The sequence below is a fragment of the Ctenopharyngodon idella genome, chromosome 24, assembly GCF_019924925.1.
Source record: "Ctenopharyngodon idella isolate HZGC_01 chromosome 24, HZGC01, whole genome shotgun sequence".
NCBI lineage: Eukaryota > Metazoa > Chordata > Actinopteri > Cypriniformes > Xenocyprididae > Ctenopharyngodon > Ctenopharyngodon idella.
In genome coordinates this window covers 20,365,500-20,386,657 of record NC_067243.1, presented here as the reverse complement: position 1 = coordinate 20,386,657, position 21,158 = coordinate 20,365,500, and the positions used below count along the sequence as shown (strand labels likewise).

Sequence of the window (21,158 nt, the reverse complement as noted above, 5' to 3'; positions counted from 1 at the left end):
ATTTCTCTGATGCATCTCTATTTACATCTATATCCCCTATGTGAGTTACGCACCGCTGAGCTCCAATCAGACGTTGAATCTGCGGCGTGTCTAATGTAGACGCGCTGACACACACAGCCCTGCCGCCTCCAGCACATGCTGGACGAGTGGGCGGCCTGCCATGTGCACATGACTGCACAGAGAGAGAGGAGCTCTGCACGACACTCTGCCAGGAGAGTGACTACACCACAACTAAGACAGCAACACAGTAGCAGCAGAGTCGCTGTGCAGTCGAGACGTTGCAGGGTCAAAGAAAGACCGTCCCGATTGCCAGAAGAAGTCCGTCCTGCTGATTGACGGAGGCATCTACTCAAGTCCACGGGGCTATTTTTGGTCCAGCTGTCAAATGACGATGTCAGGCCGTTCGTGCAGCAGAGATGCTGGTTAAAGGGGTGAACAGGTTGCCATAAGCAAATTCGGTAGCATGTCAGGGCCGGATATGGATGAGGAACCTGCTTGCAGACTCTGCTTCTACTCTGTACGTACCTTCTGTCCTCTTTCCCATCGTTCTTTCTGTGTCCCTCGACTTGCTTCTGCATTTAGACACGCTTGAAACTCTATCCTTGCAGTGGCTTACAGCTCTCAGCGTGCTGTTATTTGTCCTGAAAGCAGTTCTTTGTAGCTGGACGTCCTTGTTTTGTAGTTCTGAGGTGCCTCAGTTAGATCTAACCCTAATAACCTCTGGTGTCAAGGGGCCTGCTGGTGATTAGGTGATTAGCTCGATTCGTCTCACGCATGCATGGAGCACTGACCTGAGATCAGATACCCCCTTCTCACTTTTACATTGGTTATTTTGTACCAACGAATGCCAAATCGGAAGCGCAACCCCCCCCCCCTTCTCCGAGATGCATGACAAATGTAGACTCTGGCCTTCTGTTGCCAGTCAGCTGCCAGAAACTTGGGAAACCCAGAGTAAATATTTACCATCCAAACACCCTGCTGACAGGCAACAAGTTAATTTACTTCCTTTTTTTTTTTTTTTTTTTTTTTTGAATTGCAATATTTTTGTCCGTTTCATCCTCATTCATCTTTATTTTCAGACCTCTAGAGAGTAAATCTGTGTAATGAAGGCTGTTGTCATTGGTTAAGTAGGTCAGTTGTGTATTTTAACCCTGAGGACATGAGATGGTGGCAGGGGAGAACAGTATGTTGTTTATGCATGTGTAAAAACCAGTGAGCCTTATGAAATATTCCTCTCTGTAAGGGAATTTGACAGACTGAACAGCTTTACGTTTGCATAACAGTGGCATATGGCCAACGAGCAAATAAATAATTAGCTGTATGCAAATTGTTTGTTTTATATGCCCGGTTTCACAGACAAGGCTTAAGCTAGTCCCAGACTAAAATGCATGTTTGAGATGTCTTAAATGAAAGCAACTTGCACTGACATATCTTAACATATGTCAGTGCCACTGTTTTGTCTCTGGATGCACACCAATAATGTTTTTGTTTTTCCTAAGACACGTTTAAAAAAAACTACTTAAAGGAACACTCCACTTTTTTTTTGAAAATAGGCTCTTTTTTCGACTCCCCTAGAGTTAAACAGTTGAGTTTTAGTGTTTTCGAATCCATTCAGCCGATCTCGAGGTCTGGCGGTACCACTTTTAGCATAGCTTAGCATAGTTCATTGAATCTGATTAGACCGTTAGCATCTCGCTCAAAAATGACCAAAGAGTTTCGATATTTTTCCTATTTAAAACTTGACTCTTCTGTAGTTACATCTTGTACTATGACTGACGGAAAATGAAAAGTTGCGTTTTTTTTTTTTTTTTTTTTGGTATGGCTAGAAACTATACTCTCGTTCCGACGTAATAATCAAGGAACTTTGCTGCTGTACCATGGGTGCAGCAGGCGCAATGATATTGTGCAGCGTCTCTCACAAATGTCTCCATGGTTGCAAGGCACGCTCCCTGTGCAAGCAGGGGGTCACAGGCGCTGCGTAATATCATTTGATAAATCGATAAATAAATAAAATAAAATAAATTGTAAATTGAAAATCGAATTGAGAAATTTGTCAATACCCAGCCCTTTTAGTTGCTGCAAAAATTATTTTGATTATTCTAATCCTTTGTTTTCTTAGGGTTTCATTTCATGTTGACCAATCTATTTTGTAAATGCCTGTTGTATATCTTATTGTAAATTAAATGCATGTCTCTCGGATGTATATCTCAAGATGGAAAGAGAGATGTGTCGCTACTTCTGTTTCATCACAATGTGCCAATTTTTTTGTGTATTTAAAAGCAAAAATGTGAAAGTCTTTCATTTTGACAAGAAAAAAACAAAAGACAAAAGACACAACACGCAGTGCAACTATATCTGTGCTAAACTTATTCTTGGCTTCTAACTCAATCAATGATGAGTGCAATCTGACATTTTATTAGTCAGTGACTAATTAGACATTTAGTTTCCTTCCACAAAAATTTGTTGCATATGCTAGTGATTTACTCACAGTGTAGAGGGTTAGTAAGCTTTTTTTCCCCGTGTTAAAATCAATACTCAATAATTTTTGGTCATACAGATAAGAGTGATACATCATTCGAAACTAAAGGGTCTACTTTTATTTGTGTACACTCACGATAAAAACAAAATTTTGTTTTTGTAAAATAAAAAAAATTAAAAAAACAGGATGTGCATTGCTTTCTGCCGCCTCTGCCTCATAGAAATTCTTTCTGAAGCGTGTCAAAATGTAACCGATACTCGGCGTATACTTGTGACACAGACATGAGAAAATAGTTTTTTAGAAAGCATTAAAAATGTCTACTTTAAATGAAGTCAAACGAAAACAAATATCTATATGAAACCAACTCTGTACAGCATTTTGATTATACAGACACTCCGTATATTTGTGTTAAACAAGCCTAACCAGACAGAGAGAGAGAGAGATTGACTGAGCCTGTTACCTGCGTCTGTCCTTCTTCAGGTCAAGTCATAAAAAAAAACAAAAAAAAACTGTTTGCCATGTCCAAAAAGGAAAGCAATATCATTGTCGTAGCATCCTTTCAATGTTTAAGCGTATTTCCCATGACTGGTGTCAGGGACTGTCGCTACCCTGTTACCCCTAGCGATGCTTTGCTTCTTGGTTGAGCCTTGTAAAGTGTTTCATTCATGAATAAATCAGCTTTTTGAATGTATTAGTTGAATGAACAGTTTAATGACTTACTCAAAAGACAGTCCCTTGTCACCACCTACTGGCGTAACAGTGTAAGCTCCACTGACTTACATCCTGTCTAGCATGCGCTAAGACAAGTCCCACTGCTAAAACTGGTAAAATATCAGCAGTCTTGGAAAGCCTCTCATCCTGTCAGTTTTGAGGGTCGGAACTAACTGTTATACATATAACAATTGACCAATAAGCTTATTTATATAGCAAAAAAATATATATATATCATGTTAATATAGCAATATTGAGCCACTCAAAATCACTGCAAGGCTTCACCGTGACAGCCCTAGAGTTGACACATTTCTTCTAAATTGTTCCCCCCTCGTAACACTTATGTTTTTGACTTTTCTACAGGCCTCTTTCCAGCGGTCCAACAGCCATGACAAGGTGAGGAAGATCGTGGCAGAGGAAGGCCGGACTGCTCGAAATCTCATCGCATGGAGTGTCCCAGTGGAGAGCAAGGAGGAAGAGGGTTAGTCATGCACACATATAATAATTAATGTTGGCATTTGTATTTTACAGTAACTGTTTTTAAAATATTTATTCCTGTCATGGTAAAGCTGAACTTTCAGCATCATTATTTCAGTCTTCAGTGTCACATGATCCTTCAGAAATCATTCTGATATGCTGATTTTTTGCTCAAGAAACATTTCTTATTATTTTCATTAATAAGCTGAGCTGCTTAATATTTTTGTGGAAACCGTGTATATATATATATATATATATATATATATATATAATATATTATTATATTTTATACACTATATTATATTTTATACACTATATTATACACTATATTGCCAAAAGTTTTGGGATGCCTGCCTTTGTGGGCACATGAACTTTAATGACATCCCATTCTTAATCCGTAGGGTTTAATATGGAGTTGGCCCACCCTTTGCAGTCATTGAACAGCCTCAACTCTTTTGGGAAGGCTTACCACAAGGTTTAGGAGTGTGTTTATGGGAATTTTTTGACCATTCTTCTAGAAACGCATTTGTCAGGTCAGGCAGTGATGTTGGACGAGAAGGCCTGGCTCACAGTCTCCACTCTAATTCATCCCAAAGGTCTTCTATCAGGTTGAGGTCAGGACTCTGCAGGCCAGTCAAGTTCCTCCACACCAAACTCGCTCATCCATGTCTTTATGCACAGGTGCGCAGTCATGTTGGAACAGGAAGGGGCCATCCCCAAATTGTTCCCACAAAGTTGGGAGCATGAAATTGTCCAAAATGTCTTGGTATACTGAAGCATTAAGAGTTCCTTTCAATGGAACTAAGGGGCCAAGCCCAACCCCTGAAAAACAACCCCACACCATAATCCCCCCTCCACCAAACTTTACATTTGGCACAATGCAGTCAGGCAAGTACCGTTCTCCTGGCAACCGCCAAACCCAGACTCGTCCATCGGATTGCCAGACAGAGAAGCGTGATTCGTCACTCCAGAGAACACGTCTCCACTGCTCTAGAGTCCAGTGGCGGTGAACTTTACACCACTGCATCCAACGCTTTGCATTGCACTTGGTGATGTAAGGCTTGGATGCAGCTGCTCGGCCATAGAAACCCATTCCATGAAGCTCTCTACGCACTGTTCTTGAGCTAATCTGAAGGCCACATGAAGTTTGGAGGTCTGTAGGTATTGACTCTGCAGAAAGTTGGCGACTACTGTGCGCCTCAGCATGCGCTGACCACGCTCTGTAATTTTACATGGCCTACCACTTCGTGGCTGAGTTGCTGTTGTTCCCAATTGCTTCCACTTTGTTATGATACCACAAACAGTTGACCGTGGAATATTTAGTAGTGAGGAAATTTCACGAATGGACTTATCACACAGGTGGCAACCTATCACGGTACCACGCTTGAATTCACTGAGCTCCTGAGAGCGACCCATTCTTTCACAAATGTTTGTAGAAGCAGTCTGCATGCCTAGGTGCTTGATTTTATACACCTGTGGCAATGGAAGTGATTGGAACACCTAAATTCAATGATTTGGAGGGGTGTCCCAATACTTTTGGCAGTATAGTGTGTGTGTATATATATGGTTCATTGCTTTTACTTGTAGTCATAAACAGTCACACATCCCACGCGGCACAACACCCATCAGGCAACCACTTAAAATGCATCCAGCTTTGTAAAGAGCGTCCATTTGCAAAGCAAATGTAGGCGATGAACAAGTGCTCCAAATCTGTCATCCCTCTCTTGTACCTGTGTTACAGTACACTCTTTGTCGCAGAGTTTGCGAAATCCTCCTGTGTGTGCATAAGCTGACCCAGATCCTCTGTTTCACTGTCAGCGCTGACAGGTCACCACAGGAGTCTTTTGTTAGTTTGGGACTGCAGTATGTGCTCTGTCGGAGCAAACACGACTCACCAGTGCCTGCATTTATCCAGCACTGTGGCCGTTTCTGGATCAGGGGTTGTAACCCTATGTGTACACTTAATAGTTAGAAGTTCTGATTGAGAGTCAGTTTTGACCCCTCGTATCCTGATAAAGGGGATTATATTGACTAGAGGAAGCTGATCCTAGATGACTACAGAAAGCTGATCATGTTCTTATAGTGAATACACAATTCAGGCCCTGATCTCAGATCAGTTCTAATAGTCAAGACACTTTATGAGTGCAAACACTGGCTGAAAGATGACTTTTAAGGTGAATAAAACAGAAGAATGTCCCAGTCATACTTCAACCCTAAATTATAACGAAATACAAATTATATTTTGCATTAAGAAATTGAAGTCTATTTGTAGCCATTATGACTTTTTCACTTTGCAACATTGTTTTCGATTAAATATTTTCATCCCAGTTCTTATTAACGTTATATTAATGTAAACTAATTTCTTTTAAGTTTGTTTTTTAATGTTCATTATTATTCATTATTTTTTAATAATTCTCATTAGATTTTCATTAGTGTTTCACAGTAATAAGGGTAATTCTGTCTGGGACAAAATTTAAAAAAGCATAAATTCAGTACAATAAATACTATGATTTAATACATTTTTTATTTGATTGTCTATTTAATTATGATAAATTATTTTAATTAATTAATTAATAAATAAATAAAATAAATGATCAAATAAATTAATTTTATTTTACTTAATTTATTTACAAGTTGTTTTCTTATTTATTTGAATGACAGAAATGTTAATGGGGTGGAGGGATCTTCATGATCCCAAAAATAAGCCAGAAATAAACAATTCATTTTGTTTTTTGTTTTTTGTGCCAGTGCTATTCACAATGGCTATGTTCAGAATGGAAGATTACTAGAGTAATACTGCATTTTTTTTTTTTTTTTTTTTTTAAATAGTATGCATTATGTAATGACAAATATTAAAATTATTACTATGCTAGATTATAGTAATATAACCTCATTTTGGGAATAAAAAACTATTTAATTTGAATTTTTAATTATTTTATGTAATTGTTTTTGTATTTCTGACTCTTATGTGAAGAAGTTCACATTTGAACATTTGTTTAATTTTAAGAATTTGTGTGACTGTCTTTAGTTTTACAATTACTTTGATGTCATTCATCTGAATTTGATAGGTGGAATATTTTGGACACAAAGAAATGTGACATTTATCTGCACTGTATTCTTCTATTCACATGCAGCTAAATCAAAGATTCAAGGTAACAGCAATGCAAGAGCTCAGCGAATCAACTCCGGGCTCCACAGGAACAAAAAGCAGGTGCGAATCATTTGTTTCGAAATTGTTTTTAGTTTCTGAATCTTTTAATTAAAACCTCCAGTAATTAAAAACACTAATGCGATACAAAAGTTTATCTCATTGTATAATGTCTCTATTTGAATCCACAACAAATCTGTTAGTTAAGAAACCTGGATAAATAAATAAACAAACAACCTGAAACATGCATACACCTTGGAAAGTATACAAATAAGCAAAGGGATAGCTTCAATTAAAAAGCTTTTACTCATGTTAAACACTAGGGGGCGCCAGAGCCCTTTCGTTTCATCCTCTTACTTATGGGGTTCTAATTTCCATTCTTCCATGATTTGAACTCAGTATTTGTATAAGCAGCACACACTGATGCTTAAAAAAAGCCGTTAGCCCAAAATGTGAAAGGGTTATTTCACGCAAAAATTAAAATTGTCATTATTTACTCACCCTCATGTTCTAAACCCATAAGACTTTCATTCATCTTTGGAACACAAATTAAGATATTTTTAATGAAATCTGAGAGATTTCTATCCCTACATTGACAATCTACGCAGCTACTACTTTGACGCTTCAAAAAGTTCATAACGAGATTGTAAAACTAATCCATTTAGTCCAAATGTTCTGAAGAGACTCGATCACCTCATGATGAACTGATTTAATTTTGGCTTTTATTCACATAAACATTGATCAGCGAACAGAAACATAAGCTCAACCGTACTTGTGTAACACCTCATTGGTTCACTGTAAAAAATTATTTTCATGATTTATCACTACATTTTTTTCTTATGTCAAATCAACTTAGATAATTAATGTGGTTCAGATAACATAATATTTGGAGTTTCTGTTGATTAAACCAATCGCCTTCATTGTATTAACTCAAATTTTTAATTTCAATGAACTCAATTTTAGGGCAACTTACTTTTTTAAGTTAAACCAACAATTCTTTTTTACAGTGTTCTCATACGTCAAGCAAACATGCTTGAGCTTCCGTTTACCACAACTGATGTGTGAGTTGATGAATGTTTATATGTGAATAAAAGCCTAAATTAAATCTGTTTATTATATAAAGCAATCGAGTCTCTTCAGAAAATTTGGACTAAACTGCTCAATTCATATGGATTAGTTTTACGATCTATTTCTGAACTTTCGGAAGCGTCAAAGTGGTAGTTTCATAGACAGTCAGTGTAGGGACAGAAATCTCTCAGATTTTATCAAAAATATCTTCATTTGTGTTCTGAAGATGAACTAAAGTCTTACGGGTTTGAAACGACATGAGGGTGAGTAAATGATAACAGAATTTTCATTTTTTGTGTGAAATAACCCTTTAATAGCAAATGGGGTTCATTTGGTCAAATAAAGGCATTTGAAATCTTTTCTGCTTTTAACAGAACTTGGCGATAGACTGCAAAAATGCACCTGGGTCGATACTGGACAAAGGATCTGAAAAAAGCCCCACCAAGACTCGACAGCCACGGAAGGTGGACCTCAGAGCTCGATACTGGGCCTTCCTGTTCGACAATCTGCGGAGAGCAGTGGACGAGATCTACGTCACCTGCGAATCCGACCAGAGCGTGGTGGAGTGCAGGGTATGATTAGCCACACTTGTTATACTTCAACAACATTAATTGCAGTTTTTACCACTTGAAACAAAAAATTTTATATATTTATAATTCTATATTTTTAATTGAAATTTTTAAGTATAGATATACATATTTTTTTAATAATATTTTAGTTTATTTTTTGAGTTTTGAGACATTTTTGAGCTGGAGACTGTGGCTGCTTCTGCACTCTCTGACCACTAGAGGGAGTGAAGCATTGTGATGGACCTCTTCCTCTGCCTCCTCCTCCTCTTTGCATTCCTTTTGTTTTCTGGTTTGTGTCAGAGAGGGGTTTGGTGAGAGAATTATCACTGCACCTCTCCAGGGTCTTTCTGGAGGGAGTGGAGATGGATGACATGTGTAAACAAAGGGCCCCCCACCCCTCTCCTTCTGTGTGTGTATGTGCAGGGGGGCTCAGGGTACGAGGTCTAGGTAACGTCCCAAAACACTTTTTCCGCCCCAGGTTCTTTGTTTAGTTTTAGTAAAAGCAAAAAGCTGATTGCAAGACATGTACTACAGTCAGCCACTATGACCAATAACCTCTCAGCACGCAACGAACGCAATAACGATTCGTCACTTCAAGTTGATCAACAGTGTTTTTGTGTCCGGTTTGGTCTTGGGACCTGTGTCGGCAAACATGCGTTTGAACTGTTAGCTTTTGTTGGCAGAGCCCGTGTCAGGGCACTCACTATGTTTACCCTGGCAGGTATGGCGCCTGGCTGTATTTGGACCATCCACGCTCTACTCTGCTGGCTCTGATTTATCGATTGCCGTGTAATCTAGAATTATGCTGAGCGGGGTTCGGCCAACCACTCGAAGCTAACCGGCCCCCTTTGTGGTTACCTTGTTGACAGCCGGCCTGCGCGAATGCATAAACACTCCGGCCGCTGTGTTGCCATGTCCGGCGGGCCTGTTCACACTCCCTGGCCCTTTGGTCTGAGTGTATTTGTATGTGTCTATGCTCTGCTCTAGATCTTTAGCTCACTGCCATGTGACAGTAGGGGATTGTCTGATGAGAAACTGTAGGCCTACAGTAGGGAAAATGTCCCTTGGAGCTGTTGAAGTCCAGGACTTTTCACATACACATAACTGCTTCTTTATGAAGATGTAAATCTATGATTCTGCACTTCATTGTTTTGTATATGTAATTTACCAGCACATTCTTTGTGGTACAAAGATGCATACAATTATCATGGCTAATTCTTTGGTCATCATCAGAATCTCACATAAAATGCAAAATATTTTCTTCATTTAAAGGGATTAAAAAATTACAATTTTGTCACCATTTTAAACCCATATCTTTTCTAACCTGCAAGACGTATTATTCTACAAAGCAAAGGAAGATAAGAATGTTACAACTATATTTTGGTCCATATGAAGTAGGCTTGATGCGATAGTTGGTGTTGACTGGTGTTCAGCTGCAACACCGGTTAAATCACTTGCCCACCGCGGAATGACCCCCTCTGTCATTTTGATTTTTTTTTTTTTTTTTTATAGTAATAAAAATCTTTTAGTTCAGTTAGAGAACAGACACTACAATTAAAAACTCAATGCGTCTGCTCAATTCAGCGTGAGCCGAACCAGAGTCGCAGCACAGATCAGCAGCAAGAGTCAGATTTCACCTCACTTCGCCCATTTTGCCTCACTCGACTGACAAGACGATGGCAGAAGATTTTGTTTCAAAGCGAAATGTAAAAGTGCCTATTTAAGCAAGTTTGTCATTGTACTGTTTTTTTGTTGTGTTTTTCATTAAGAATAATAATAAACCCAACATTCAAGCAATTGACCCTTCACCGGGAGTTTGATTGTCAAGCGATCTAACCAATCATAACGCCGAATCCGCCATTTTGTCCGACAAAGCAGTCAGGAGTTATAAGATTAACCTCTGTGGACTTGAACTTGAAAAACGGTGTGTACTGACGTCTTTCCGCATTTGAAACAACATTCTTTCTCATGTTCATTCATGTTTATTTGATGCTATAAATTAACTAGTAGGAAGAGATGATCGGTTCACGAGCCGCTTGAGCTGAGGCGCTACAGCAATCTGTCACGACACATTAAAGAGCCACAAAACGGTTTTTATTGTTTGAATTTCTTTAAAAAATTACACAATTTGAAAGCTGGGACTTTGTTTCATATCATAAGTAACCTGCTCTGTCTTGTCTGTCGACGTGTTGTCAGTGTCCTCTTTGCTCCACGATGTGTTTTTCACTCTGAGAGGTGTGACAGCGCCATGGCTTGTCGGACAAAGCAACAGTAACTAAGGGGGGTGGGTCTTTGTGAAGGGTCAATTGCCGCCCCTGATTTGCTGCTAATTAGAAAGCGGAAGTAAAATGCGCATTGCCGCACAGGCATTCATAATGGTGCGTGTCCAAATTTTCCATAGAAATTATTTGGAAACGTTCGCTCTGCTCTGTGCCAGTGGACACACACCATAAGGAACCAACACAGTCGATTTAACCGGTGGGAAAATTTCCTCACCGTCACATCCCTAATACAAAGTCAGTGGGGTCCAAAATTGTCTCTGTAATAAAAATGTAAAAAAAAAATTTTTTTTTAAAATGTTATGAAAATGCATTTAGCAGAATCTTCAATGGAAATTAATGAGAGCAACACTTGATTTTTATCCACCGCGATTGTATTATTTGTGACATTAGGCTGTGACATTTTTGGTTAATGTTGTTTTTCCTTGCCCACATGACCTTGATGACATCAGCAGAAAAGAACATTTGTTTCAGATTATTACGTTGTGATGAAAAAGTTATAAAATAAACAAATAAAAATTAACATAGCCTACTGGTAAATCGTGCCTAATAAAATGTGTCAAATTCATGTTGTGTTCAGTACAACATTTACAATAAATTATATTAGCTTTATTGTAAGTATCTTATTCAGTGCAAAACAAAAAAAGGATGCTGAAAAGTTTGTTTTCCAGTATTAAATTCCACCTGTGTTTCTGATTCTTTATCCTCTGCCAGTGATGGCTGGTCTTGATTTGGTCTGCTGCTTGATTTATTTTCATATTCAAGTAACGCCCACATCTTTAACCCACAGCCCAGAGGACTAATTAGTTCTTATCAGGCCTCTCCCTCGTCCCAGGCCTGATTTATGTCATATCAGCCCATGAACGAGACAACTCTCCTTTCACTTGTGTGAATGTATGCATGAGAGCGAGAGGTGTAATCATATATCAGAATTGCTTTTGTGGGGTTGATGGGTCATTTCACTTTTTATTTATTTTTTTTTTTTATTTGATTGAATAGTCCGAGTTAAAAATGTTTAAATCTTAAGCATTAACCTGTCAAATGTCTTCTATAAGTCTTTCAAAATAAGCTGAATTGCATGCTAAATGTGTGAAGATTTTTTTTTTTTTTTTTTTTTTTTGCACTCAGCTGTTTCCTGTCCACTTGTTCTCTCTCAGCTATTGCATTATGGGTCAGCCTCCTCCTCCGCCATGCCCTGATGTTGTTAACTAGCCCTAATCAACAGGCCTGCTGCTGGACACATCTTTCACTGTGCCTGACTCCCCTATTAACTAAAAGCACTGTGGACTTGTCCTCGATCGCCACTCCCCCATTACCGCCCATCAATCTCACACACACGCCTCTTTCACAGCATCGCCTGCCGTCCCCCACTTAATCTAGAGCATCAGTCATACCGCAGCCCCTGGTCCTGATCTCTTTGCACCTAAACTGTGTCTCAACGAAAAGGAGGTCTGAGTACTCCCGACTACCTCACGATATGATACACATTGCAATACATGTGTCAACACATTTTGATGCATTTCAACTGGATCCCAACTGAAACAGCACCAAACGTATGAGGAAGACACAATGTGCCTGCAAGAGAGAGTGAATCTGCAGGAACAGTTTTAAACTCTGCTGTGCACTTCACTTCTATCCACTATGGCGTCTCATAAAAGCGGCATTGAACCCTCTGAGAAATGCTAATTTGAAGGTTCTAGATGACCTGCTGCTATATTAATATACTGTATTTATAGCAGTGTTTCCCATCCTTTTTTGGTCACGGCACCTGTGGCACCCTACACTAGTGGTTACGTTACTAGAACTTCTAACTTTAATACGATACCTTTAAAGATTCGATATTTAAAACCACAGGGAAAAAATTATGTATATACTACCTTTTTTTTTTTCTTTTTTTTTTTTTTTTATATTATCTAAGTTTTTGTCCATCCATTGAAAGTCTAGAAAATCAATAATTTCTTCTGAAGAGATCACTTTATATGACAGATTTTAATTAAGGCTTTTATTCATATATAAACATTGCTCAATTACCATTACATCTGTCTCGCCTAAATATTTGCTCGTTCAATATATTTGTGTCTTTACAATGGGGTAATTTTGTTGCAATTGCGATAGATAGCTTAACTTCAAACTCTAAACTGTTTACTTAGGACATAATCGGTTGTGTTTGTGTATACTCGCCAAGACTAACATTGTGACCTTTTTTTATTTTTTTTTATTTTTATGTGTGTGTGTGTGTGTGTGTGTGTATTTGACATTTAAGTGCAACAAGCCGCGAAAAAGAAATCAATTTAGTACTCGTGAACTGTTTGAGAGGTGGCTTTATGCGTGTGCACAGGAATGAAAATTATGCACAACCCCCTCAATCCCATGCCAAAATTCAGACCAACCTTTCTTGTGATTTAGATTTTTAATATGAATTTGTGTGTTATTTGTTGTTATTGGAGACATCAGAGATTGATGATATATATTAAATGCCTTTTTACACATTTTTGCAATTTTAAAATGTTTGAAGTATTTTGTTTACACTGCACCCCTGCTCTTGCCAGATGGCACCCTGGTTGGGAAACACTGATTTATAGGAAATGATACAAGCACATAAATCAAGACTGGCATCAAGATTTTGGACAGATTTCAACATCACAAGCAGGTTTCTTTTATTCTTAAGAGCCTGTGGTAGGTCTTGGGTTGTAGACCTGTTCTAATCTGTGTTGTGGCAAGGCTTTGCGACACTCTCTAGCGTCTTTGTTGGAGTCAAGGGATTCCCCAGAGTCCCCACAGCGCTCCCAGATCGAATATCGGATGGACAATGAACATTTCGTCATTCGCTGCACACTCTTTGCCAGTAACTTGAAATGATTACAGCCCCAATCAGATTTGCCAGCCCCCTTTTGCAAAGCTAATTGGTAATTTCAGCTGCACCTCTTGTGGAAGACCACTGAGGCGGGAAAGAGCAGCAGCACTCCTTTTCTTTTTCTTTTTGTCCCCTCCTGACATTTGTGAATGGAGTGTTTCTGGAGGATGGGAGGGTGTGTGAGATGTGCTCCAGTAGCTTCAGATGCCCGCTCTTTTAGTAGAGACAACAGGGTGTAGGTTTACACCAGTGCCCGGTTGCATAAAGCACCTTAAGTGTAATTTTCCCTTAAGTTCACCCTTATGTTTCCCTTAAACTTAAGGGTGTTGCAGAAAATAACCGTTAAGTATTACTTAAGGGTTTCTTTAGGTGAAACATCATAAACCCTAAGAATTTCCCTTTAAGTATATATTTTTCACTTAAGTAATCCCTTAAAAAAACGATAAGTGTTGCATAAAGCTCCTTAACTGTAATTTCCCTAAGTATAACATAAGGTTTGGCAAACTTCACCTTAAGTATTATACGGAGTGAGCAGGTTCAATCCAAGTCTTCTAACGAGACACGATTGACCGCTTTATATGATAAACAAATTGTAATTTAGGCGTTTATTCACATAAACATTGATGAAATTGCATATGTAGCACATATGGTCAACGGAAGCGCAAACGTGCGTGCATCACGCGCAAAAACAAACCTCATTGGTTCTTGTGCTTGCGCGCATTTTCGAGCTTCCGAAACAGCCTTATTCATATGGATGTCTTTCAATGAATGGACATAAATGATGAGAGAATATTAAAAATATCTTTATTTGTTATTCAAATATGAATGAATGTCTTATGGGTTTGGAACGACATGAGGGTGAGTGAATGATGTCAGAAATCTCAATTTTGAGTAAACTATCAATTTGAGTTTCTCGTCTGGCCTTTCTTTTTCATATTTGGTTTTATTTTTTGTTTTCCTTATCCATCTTATGTTGTTTTCTGAGAAAACATGTCGCCATCTGTATTAACAAATAACATGTCCTTGGCAACAGTAGAATTTTATAACGGCAAAACCTGGGTTGCTGTCGTGAAACACTTAACGGTTTCCCTTACCTAAGAGAACAGTTTAAGGGATTATATGCAACACCCTTAAGTCATTCCCTTAGTTAAGGGGAAATCACGCCTTAAGTGTCATACTTAAGGGAAAAACTTAAGGTGCTTTATGCAACCGGGCACAGCTCCTCAGTGTGAACAAGAATTGGGGGCTCGTCCGGGATTCCGCTTACCTGAGAATTCACTAGATTCTGCCGGGGGTCTTGGCTTGGGGCCCTGCTCATTGTTCTTCTAGACATGCCATAAAAGAGACGTCAGGACGATCTGACCCTCTTGCATGGTCAGATCGGGCCTCTGGGGTCACAGCTTGATTTGGAGATGTTCTGTATTCAGTTGTATGTTTGTGCGGTTGTTCCAATGAATACTTTGCCTTGACAAAATTAGGATATGTTGCCACTTTTGACTTTTTCTTAACTCATAGATCAACCCATTTTGGCAGGTCCTTTCCATTTAGGAATGACTATGCCTTTTTGTTGGTTAGTTTGTGCTTAATCATATGCCAGAGTTGCATGTAATTCTGTATTAACTCCCATATCTTTTAAACTGACATCATACATGCTCTCCACCCCACAGGAGGTGTTGATGATGTTGGATAACTATGTCCGGGATTTCAAAGCTCTAATTGACTGGATCCAACTACAGGAGAAGCTGGAAAAAACAGATGCTCAGAACAGGTGATAACTTCAATGCTTGTGCACAAGGCCTGTCATGATTATAACATACTCGCACCATGTACACAAACCCACTGGTGAGTCTTTTACATTCTAGTTTGAATTGTGATCCTTTCAGCCTGATCAGTGATTAATTTGAGGTGATTTAATTGTCTCACCTCTTTACATAATGAATAAGTCACTACAACACTAGTACATTGATTATGGAATAAAACCAGAGCTTGAAAGCCAGAAGTTGTGTGTCAGTTGTACAGAACTAGCAAAAACGTTCTGGACATTTCTACAGAATTTAAATGTGCATCCTTTTGAAGCACGTGTGTATTCCCTGCCCCTTGCATGTTCATTTGTTAAATATTTTTGGTAATTTGTATATGCTTTCAGCCGCTAGATGTTTGGTTTCTGTTCTAAATCAGTACCTTCTTTTAAATGTTTAACCTTGATCCTGCAGGCCCACATCTTTGGCTTGGGAAGTTCGAAAGATGTCGCCAGGACGACATGTGATGTCCAGCCCCTCATCAGACCGGATTGTACCATCACCTGGTGTTCGCCGTGCCCTCAATTTTGGGTAGGCCAATCCAGTCACATTCATCACACCCAGAATCACTCACAAACATTTCTCTCAAGTTCTCTCACAAGTACTTTCTTCTCAAGACTGGAACTTTAGCTTTTATATATTCTTACCAGAGTCACTCTAACCAAACGGACCACATGGTACTGCCCTATATGCCATCGTAACTTGTCACACAATTTTAAACTTGGTGTTTTGAAGTTATAAAAATTATATATATTCATAAAATTTCCTTTGTGTTGAGATGTGAAGATTTTTTTTATAATTGTTTCAGTCTTCTTTAGGGATGGAAAAAATCAATTCTCTTTATTTAACATGGATTTTTCTTAAATTAATGTGTCCAGTATAGGGGACGTCATGCATTTTAGTGTTCATGTAGCATATATTATAGGAGTAATGATCATTATGTGAAAACTACAAACTCAGTATTTGATTTGCAGTGTTGTACAGGAAATATATAGGTGCTATATAGGTCTTTATAGGTGTTTAGAACTATAAAGTTTTCTGGGCAGTGAAAAAAAACTTTATCAATTAAAAATGTATGCTCCATCCATATTCTTTGCTGTGGAACAGTGAGCTTTTGTGTTTTCTCTAATCATATAAGATTCTAACCTTGAATAGACTTAAAACAATAGATCTGGTCTGGACTAAACAGTATTTTTCCAGTAGATACCCACTGCGTAAAAATTCAACATTAATGTGGTATATAGGAACTATATTCAATATATATAATAAAGTATAATATGATTTGCTATTACAAAACAAAAACTCAAAGTGAATCTTTTTTTTTTTTTTTAACTTAACTTACTTAAATTACTAAACAAATATGCTGTTCATTGGATCATTTTGCCATCAACGTGTTGGGGTCCTTATTTATTGGAAGATTGAACCTGTATTCCCAAGGTTTACTTGCAATTTCAGACATGGTGTATCTGCTTGAACCTGGAATCAACCCATTATCCCTGCTTGCAACATGCCAATTGACACTATCATTTCTGTTGGCAAACTGTGGCGACTCTCAACTCCTCTCAACTCCTACCAGAGGATCAAGAAATGAGGCTCCCTGCATTTTTAACTGATGGTGTGAAGGAAGACAATTGATAATCTGATTAAAATGCCACTGAATGCTCAGATGGAGAAATCAATGGCAGATATGATACATATCTTGGCCTCACCACGAGACTACGCCCGTCTGGCAGAGGCTGGGAGGAGAAGGGGAATCGATCCGCAACGGCCTAAGCGTTTTGTTTAATGCGATTTTTGCCGGGTTCTCCTCAGGCTTGCGACTGAGACTGTGGGGGGTGCAGATCTAAGTGTGGTTAAAGACTGCTGAAGCACGGGCATCCATGTCTGTATTACACTGTAATTGGATGCCTCAGGAAATGGATATCGATCAAGACGGAGGGCCCTCAGTCTGAAGTTTCCATCTTAGTTCCCAATGTTTGAGGATGCCCGGTGCAATGATGCATATCTAGAGCGTGTGGTGTGCTGCAGGCATGATGGCTAAAGTGTAAAAGACTATTTAATTCTATTGTTAAAATTCATTGATGTATTTGTATCTATTGTAATTGTGCCATTGGCGATGAAGAACACCACCTGGCTATGTTCCACCAGGTCATTTGAATCTGAGACCCCTGGTTTTATATGGTTTGTGTGTATGTTTACAGAGGTCCACCTCCCACTTTGGCTGTGGCACGTCTCTCCCACACTGGACCAAGCTGGGCCGATCGGGTCAAGTCTTCCCAGTCCCTTCCTGTCCCCAGCCAAAGTGTTAATATCCCTGTTGAAAAACCAGGTGAACTGATCTTCTCTATGTATAGTAATTTATTTTCAAAACCAAATGTATCTGTATTATTTGTGTGTTTATGTACGTTCATCAATCCTTAGCCAAGAAAGACGCAGAGGGCTGGGAGACTGTGCAGCGTGGGCGTTCCATGAGGCCAAGGGCCAAGGTAACCCCCGTTCTGGCCCATGTAAGCCCCAAAGACGACAGCGACAAAGAGAACCAGCGCATACAGCCCTCACCCCAGGAAAAATCTCAGGAGGTGAAGGAGCAGGAGCAACCCATACCCCAAGAGCAGAGCCAAGAGATGGAAAAGACCTCTATCATTGAGGTATTGACGTCATCCAGCCTCCCTTCATTAATTATTTAGGGCCCAGGGATAGATATGAAGACTCTGTAACATCAGAATGTTTTTGTTTGGTCACAGTGTGTTCATAAATACACTGTCCAGACAGAGCAGTATCAAGTGTACGAGCATCGATTTTGTACATGTTTATCAGATTTAATGAGGTTTATTAAATATTGACAATACAATGTCATAGATTGCATTTGGGGAATATGCCAAAGCCAAAACCTAGTGAGCTGCCATGTTATCTACTTCCTTCTAAGGCAGCACCCTCACTGAAACATCATTAGTGACTGATTTGGAGCACTCTATGTAGGCAAAAACATAAGGAGTAGTGCTGCTTGTGCGAAGCACACAAGAGACTTGACCCATAATTGATTTCAGTGAAGCTTGTCATTAGCATGTTGCTATGCTAACGTCACAGTACTCTAATTGGCATAAAATAGCACATTGTTCAGGATAATGAATCTGGTCCACTATCTTGATTTTTTTTTTTTTTTTTTTTTTTTTTTTTTTTTTCCTCTCGCTAAACTTGTCACAATGTATTGTGGGATTGTCCTCTCCAAAGAGGATACATTTGATGCTGTCTTAGAATTTGGCCAAAATTTATTAGGAAGCAGCAAAATTAAAGGGATAGTTCACCGAAAAATGAAAATGATCCGATGATTTGCTCACCCTCAAGCCATCCTAGGTGTATATGACTATCTTCTTTCAGACAAACATAATTGGAGTTATATTTAAAAATATCCTGGCTCTTCCAAGCTTTATAATGGGAGTGAATGGGTGTTGTATTTTGAAGCCCAAAAAAGTGCATCCATCCATCATAAAATGTATCCACACGGCTCCAGGGTGTTAACAAAGGCCTTCTGAAGTGAAGCGATGGGTTTTTGTAAGAAAAATATCCATATTTAAATCTTTATAAATGAAAAGAACTAGCTTCTGGCAGATGGCCTACACAAATTGAGTTACGGTGGAAGAGTAACTTCTGGCGCGACGCATAACGCAGTGACAAACGCGGAATCGAAATTTTCATTTTTGGGTGAACTATCCCTTTAGGTTGCCTACCTTTTTGGACAGCCTTCACATCAAAAGCCTTGTCTTGAAATGCTTCCTCTGTTGGCAGTATCGCTAGGTTTTAAAACAGAGCATGTAGTTGAGACTGTAGTGACTCAAAATGACTTGTTTGCATGCTTGTGGTTTTGATTGTACAGTTCTACATACAGTATGCTACACGTTTGTTGTGAAATGCATGATATTGTAATTATTTAGCATGCTGTGTTTTAGTTGTGTTTGTTTTATCTGCCAAATGGTCTGTCATACAGATGCCGCAAGGAGTGCCGTGACATGCATGTGTTCATATTTGTGTATTCATCTGTGTGTATATTGCGCAGCCCCCAGCAGAAAGTATTGAAGAGCCAGGGGAGAGTGTCAGCGCCCCCTCTGAGGACACGCCACCCCCCATGTCCGACCCCGTACCACTCCCTACTTCTCTGCCTTTGCAAGCCCAGTGCCCAGACTTGGCTTCCGACCCAGACCCTCCTCCTGTATCCCTTTCCCAACCGGAGGAGCTGAGTACTGGGCAAGCCAAAGTAGAGCAGGGGTCGGAGGGGTCGGTATGGACGGTTGCGGCACCGTCGGCAAAAGTGGAGGCAGCGGTCTACGTTCCCCTGGCAGTGATGACACTGGAGAGCATGCTGGACCCCACAGAACTTTCTACTGTGAGTGCTGAGAGACACAGGCCAGGGTCAGGACTGCCGCCTAAACAAAGTCAATCCCAAAAACCTCCTGGCGAGGCAGGATTACCCCCTCCCTCCTCCTTTCTCTCAGCAAGTAGGGCATATATGTGTGTGCGTGATGATGGGGGTGAGCAAGTATCCACTGCGAGTAGAGAACAGGAGGTCCCAGTGTTTTTAGAGTTGCCACAGTTGCTCAAGTTTTTATTTTAGGCTTATCAAGTGTCCCCTGCACCAGTCAAACAACTTGACTGATTTTGAACCCATAGGCTGTCACTGACCTTGACCTCCCTTTGAGCCTTGACCTCCCAAAATGTTGCTAAATTCAAATATGCCACCACACAGGCCCCTTTTCCACCAAAATTGTGCCATTCCTGGAGCTGGTGCATGGCTAGGGGATCTGCAGATCTCTGTTTAGATTCAGTCACCTGCCCCTTTAACTAATTAGTCGTTCCGACTAATCATTTTGGTCGATCGGATCACATGTGGACGACGCTAAATACAGGTGTTTTGAGTTTGTCTAATGTCAACCACTTCCAGAGATAGTCGAAAACCCATTCGACTGGTTTGCTTTCGTAGCGTAAACGCTCATGTGGTCGAATGTGTTCAAACAGCCGCAACAGTCCACCTACTCTCCGCCTACTGACCTAACGCATAAACATTATGGAAAGCGTGCTAGCTAGATGGGATTTAAACTTTGTTGGCTGAAGACCCAAGTTTGGTTTGAAGACGAAAAACATACCAAGCACAATGTTCTCTCACCATTCCTGATTTCTAACACGCACTCACCGTGTTCAGCCGGTCTTGCGGCTGTCAGAGCAGAAACGAAAGCTGATGCTCTCCGTATGTTTTTCCGTCATCGCTGGTAGCATTCATATGTAAATTGCGCAAGCTTATTTTGTCCATTAGATTGAAAGATCTGAAAAAACTTAAAGTTTTTGAAAAGATTGAAAGTGGACAAAAGAGATGGATTAAATACCAGGTGTAAACAGGTTACGTATCTTCCTCATCTACTTGTGATCCGATCGACCAAAATGCATCTCAATACCAGGTGGAAACAGGGCCTTAGTTCAAGAGGAACAAGCGCCAGATTGTCTGTGGAAAAGGGGTATCAAAATTTAGAGATACCAGATCAGAGTCCAAATACAATAATCACATTTTTGTCCAGCAACCATCCAGCTGCAAAATGCTTTGCTTGAACTTTAAGTTCAAGACCATTGATTGGTTTAGCTACTTGACCTACAGATGTATGCCAAATGGCACCTAGATTTCTTTTCACGAGATGGCTGTAGAAATGATATGGCAACTCCTGTTGTGGCGTTCCACTTGTCTCCTGTCTAACCCTAAGAGAAACCTCCAAGGGGTTAATTAAGGCTAG

At 39.6% G+C, this 21,158-nt stretch overlaps 1 protein-coding gene across 4 annotated transcripts in view; it reads left to right on the top strand.

Annotated features, from left to right (window-relative positions):
• Positions 1–21,158, top strand: part of scaper (S-phase cyclin A-associated protein in the ER) — a 133,301-nt gene that overhangs the window by 6,898 nt on the left and 105,245 nt on the right. The window contains exons 1-9 of one of the 4 annotated variants that reach the window (XM_051884815.1): positions 251–517; positions 3,554–3,671; positions 6,802–6,878; positions 8,258–8,455; positions 15,253–15,353; positions 15,799–15,915; positions 17,586–17,713; positions 17,806–18,032; positions 19,439–19,765. In XM_051884815.1, the coding sequence (XP_051740775.1) occupies positions 464–517; positions 3,554–3,671; positions 6,802–6,878; positions 8,258–8,455; positions 15,253–15,353; positions 15,799–15,915; positions 17,586–17,713; positions 17,806–18,032; positions 19,439–19,765 (1,347 nt within the window). In that variant the 5' untranslated portion in view covers positions 251–463. Of the gene's footprint in view, positions 1–250; positions 518–3,553; positions 3,672–6,801; positions 6,879–8,257; positions 8,456–15,252; positions 15,354–15,798; positions 15,916–17,585; positions 17,714–17,805; positions 18,033–19,438; positions 19,766–21,158 lie in introns of those variants that run through there. The other 3 variants (XM_051884814.1, XM_051884817.1, XM_051884816.1) reach the window with 3 other exon arrangements.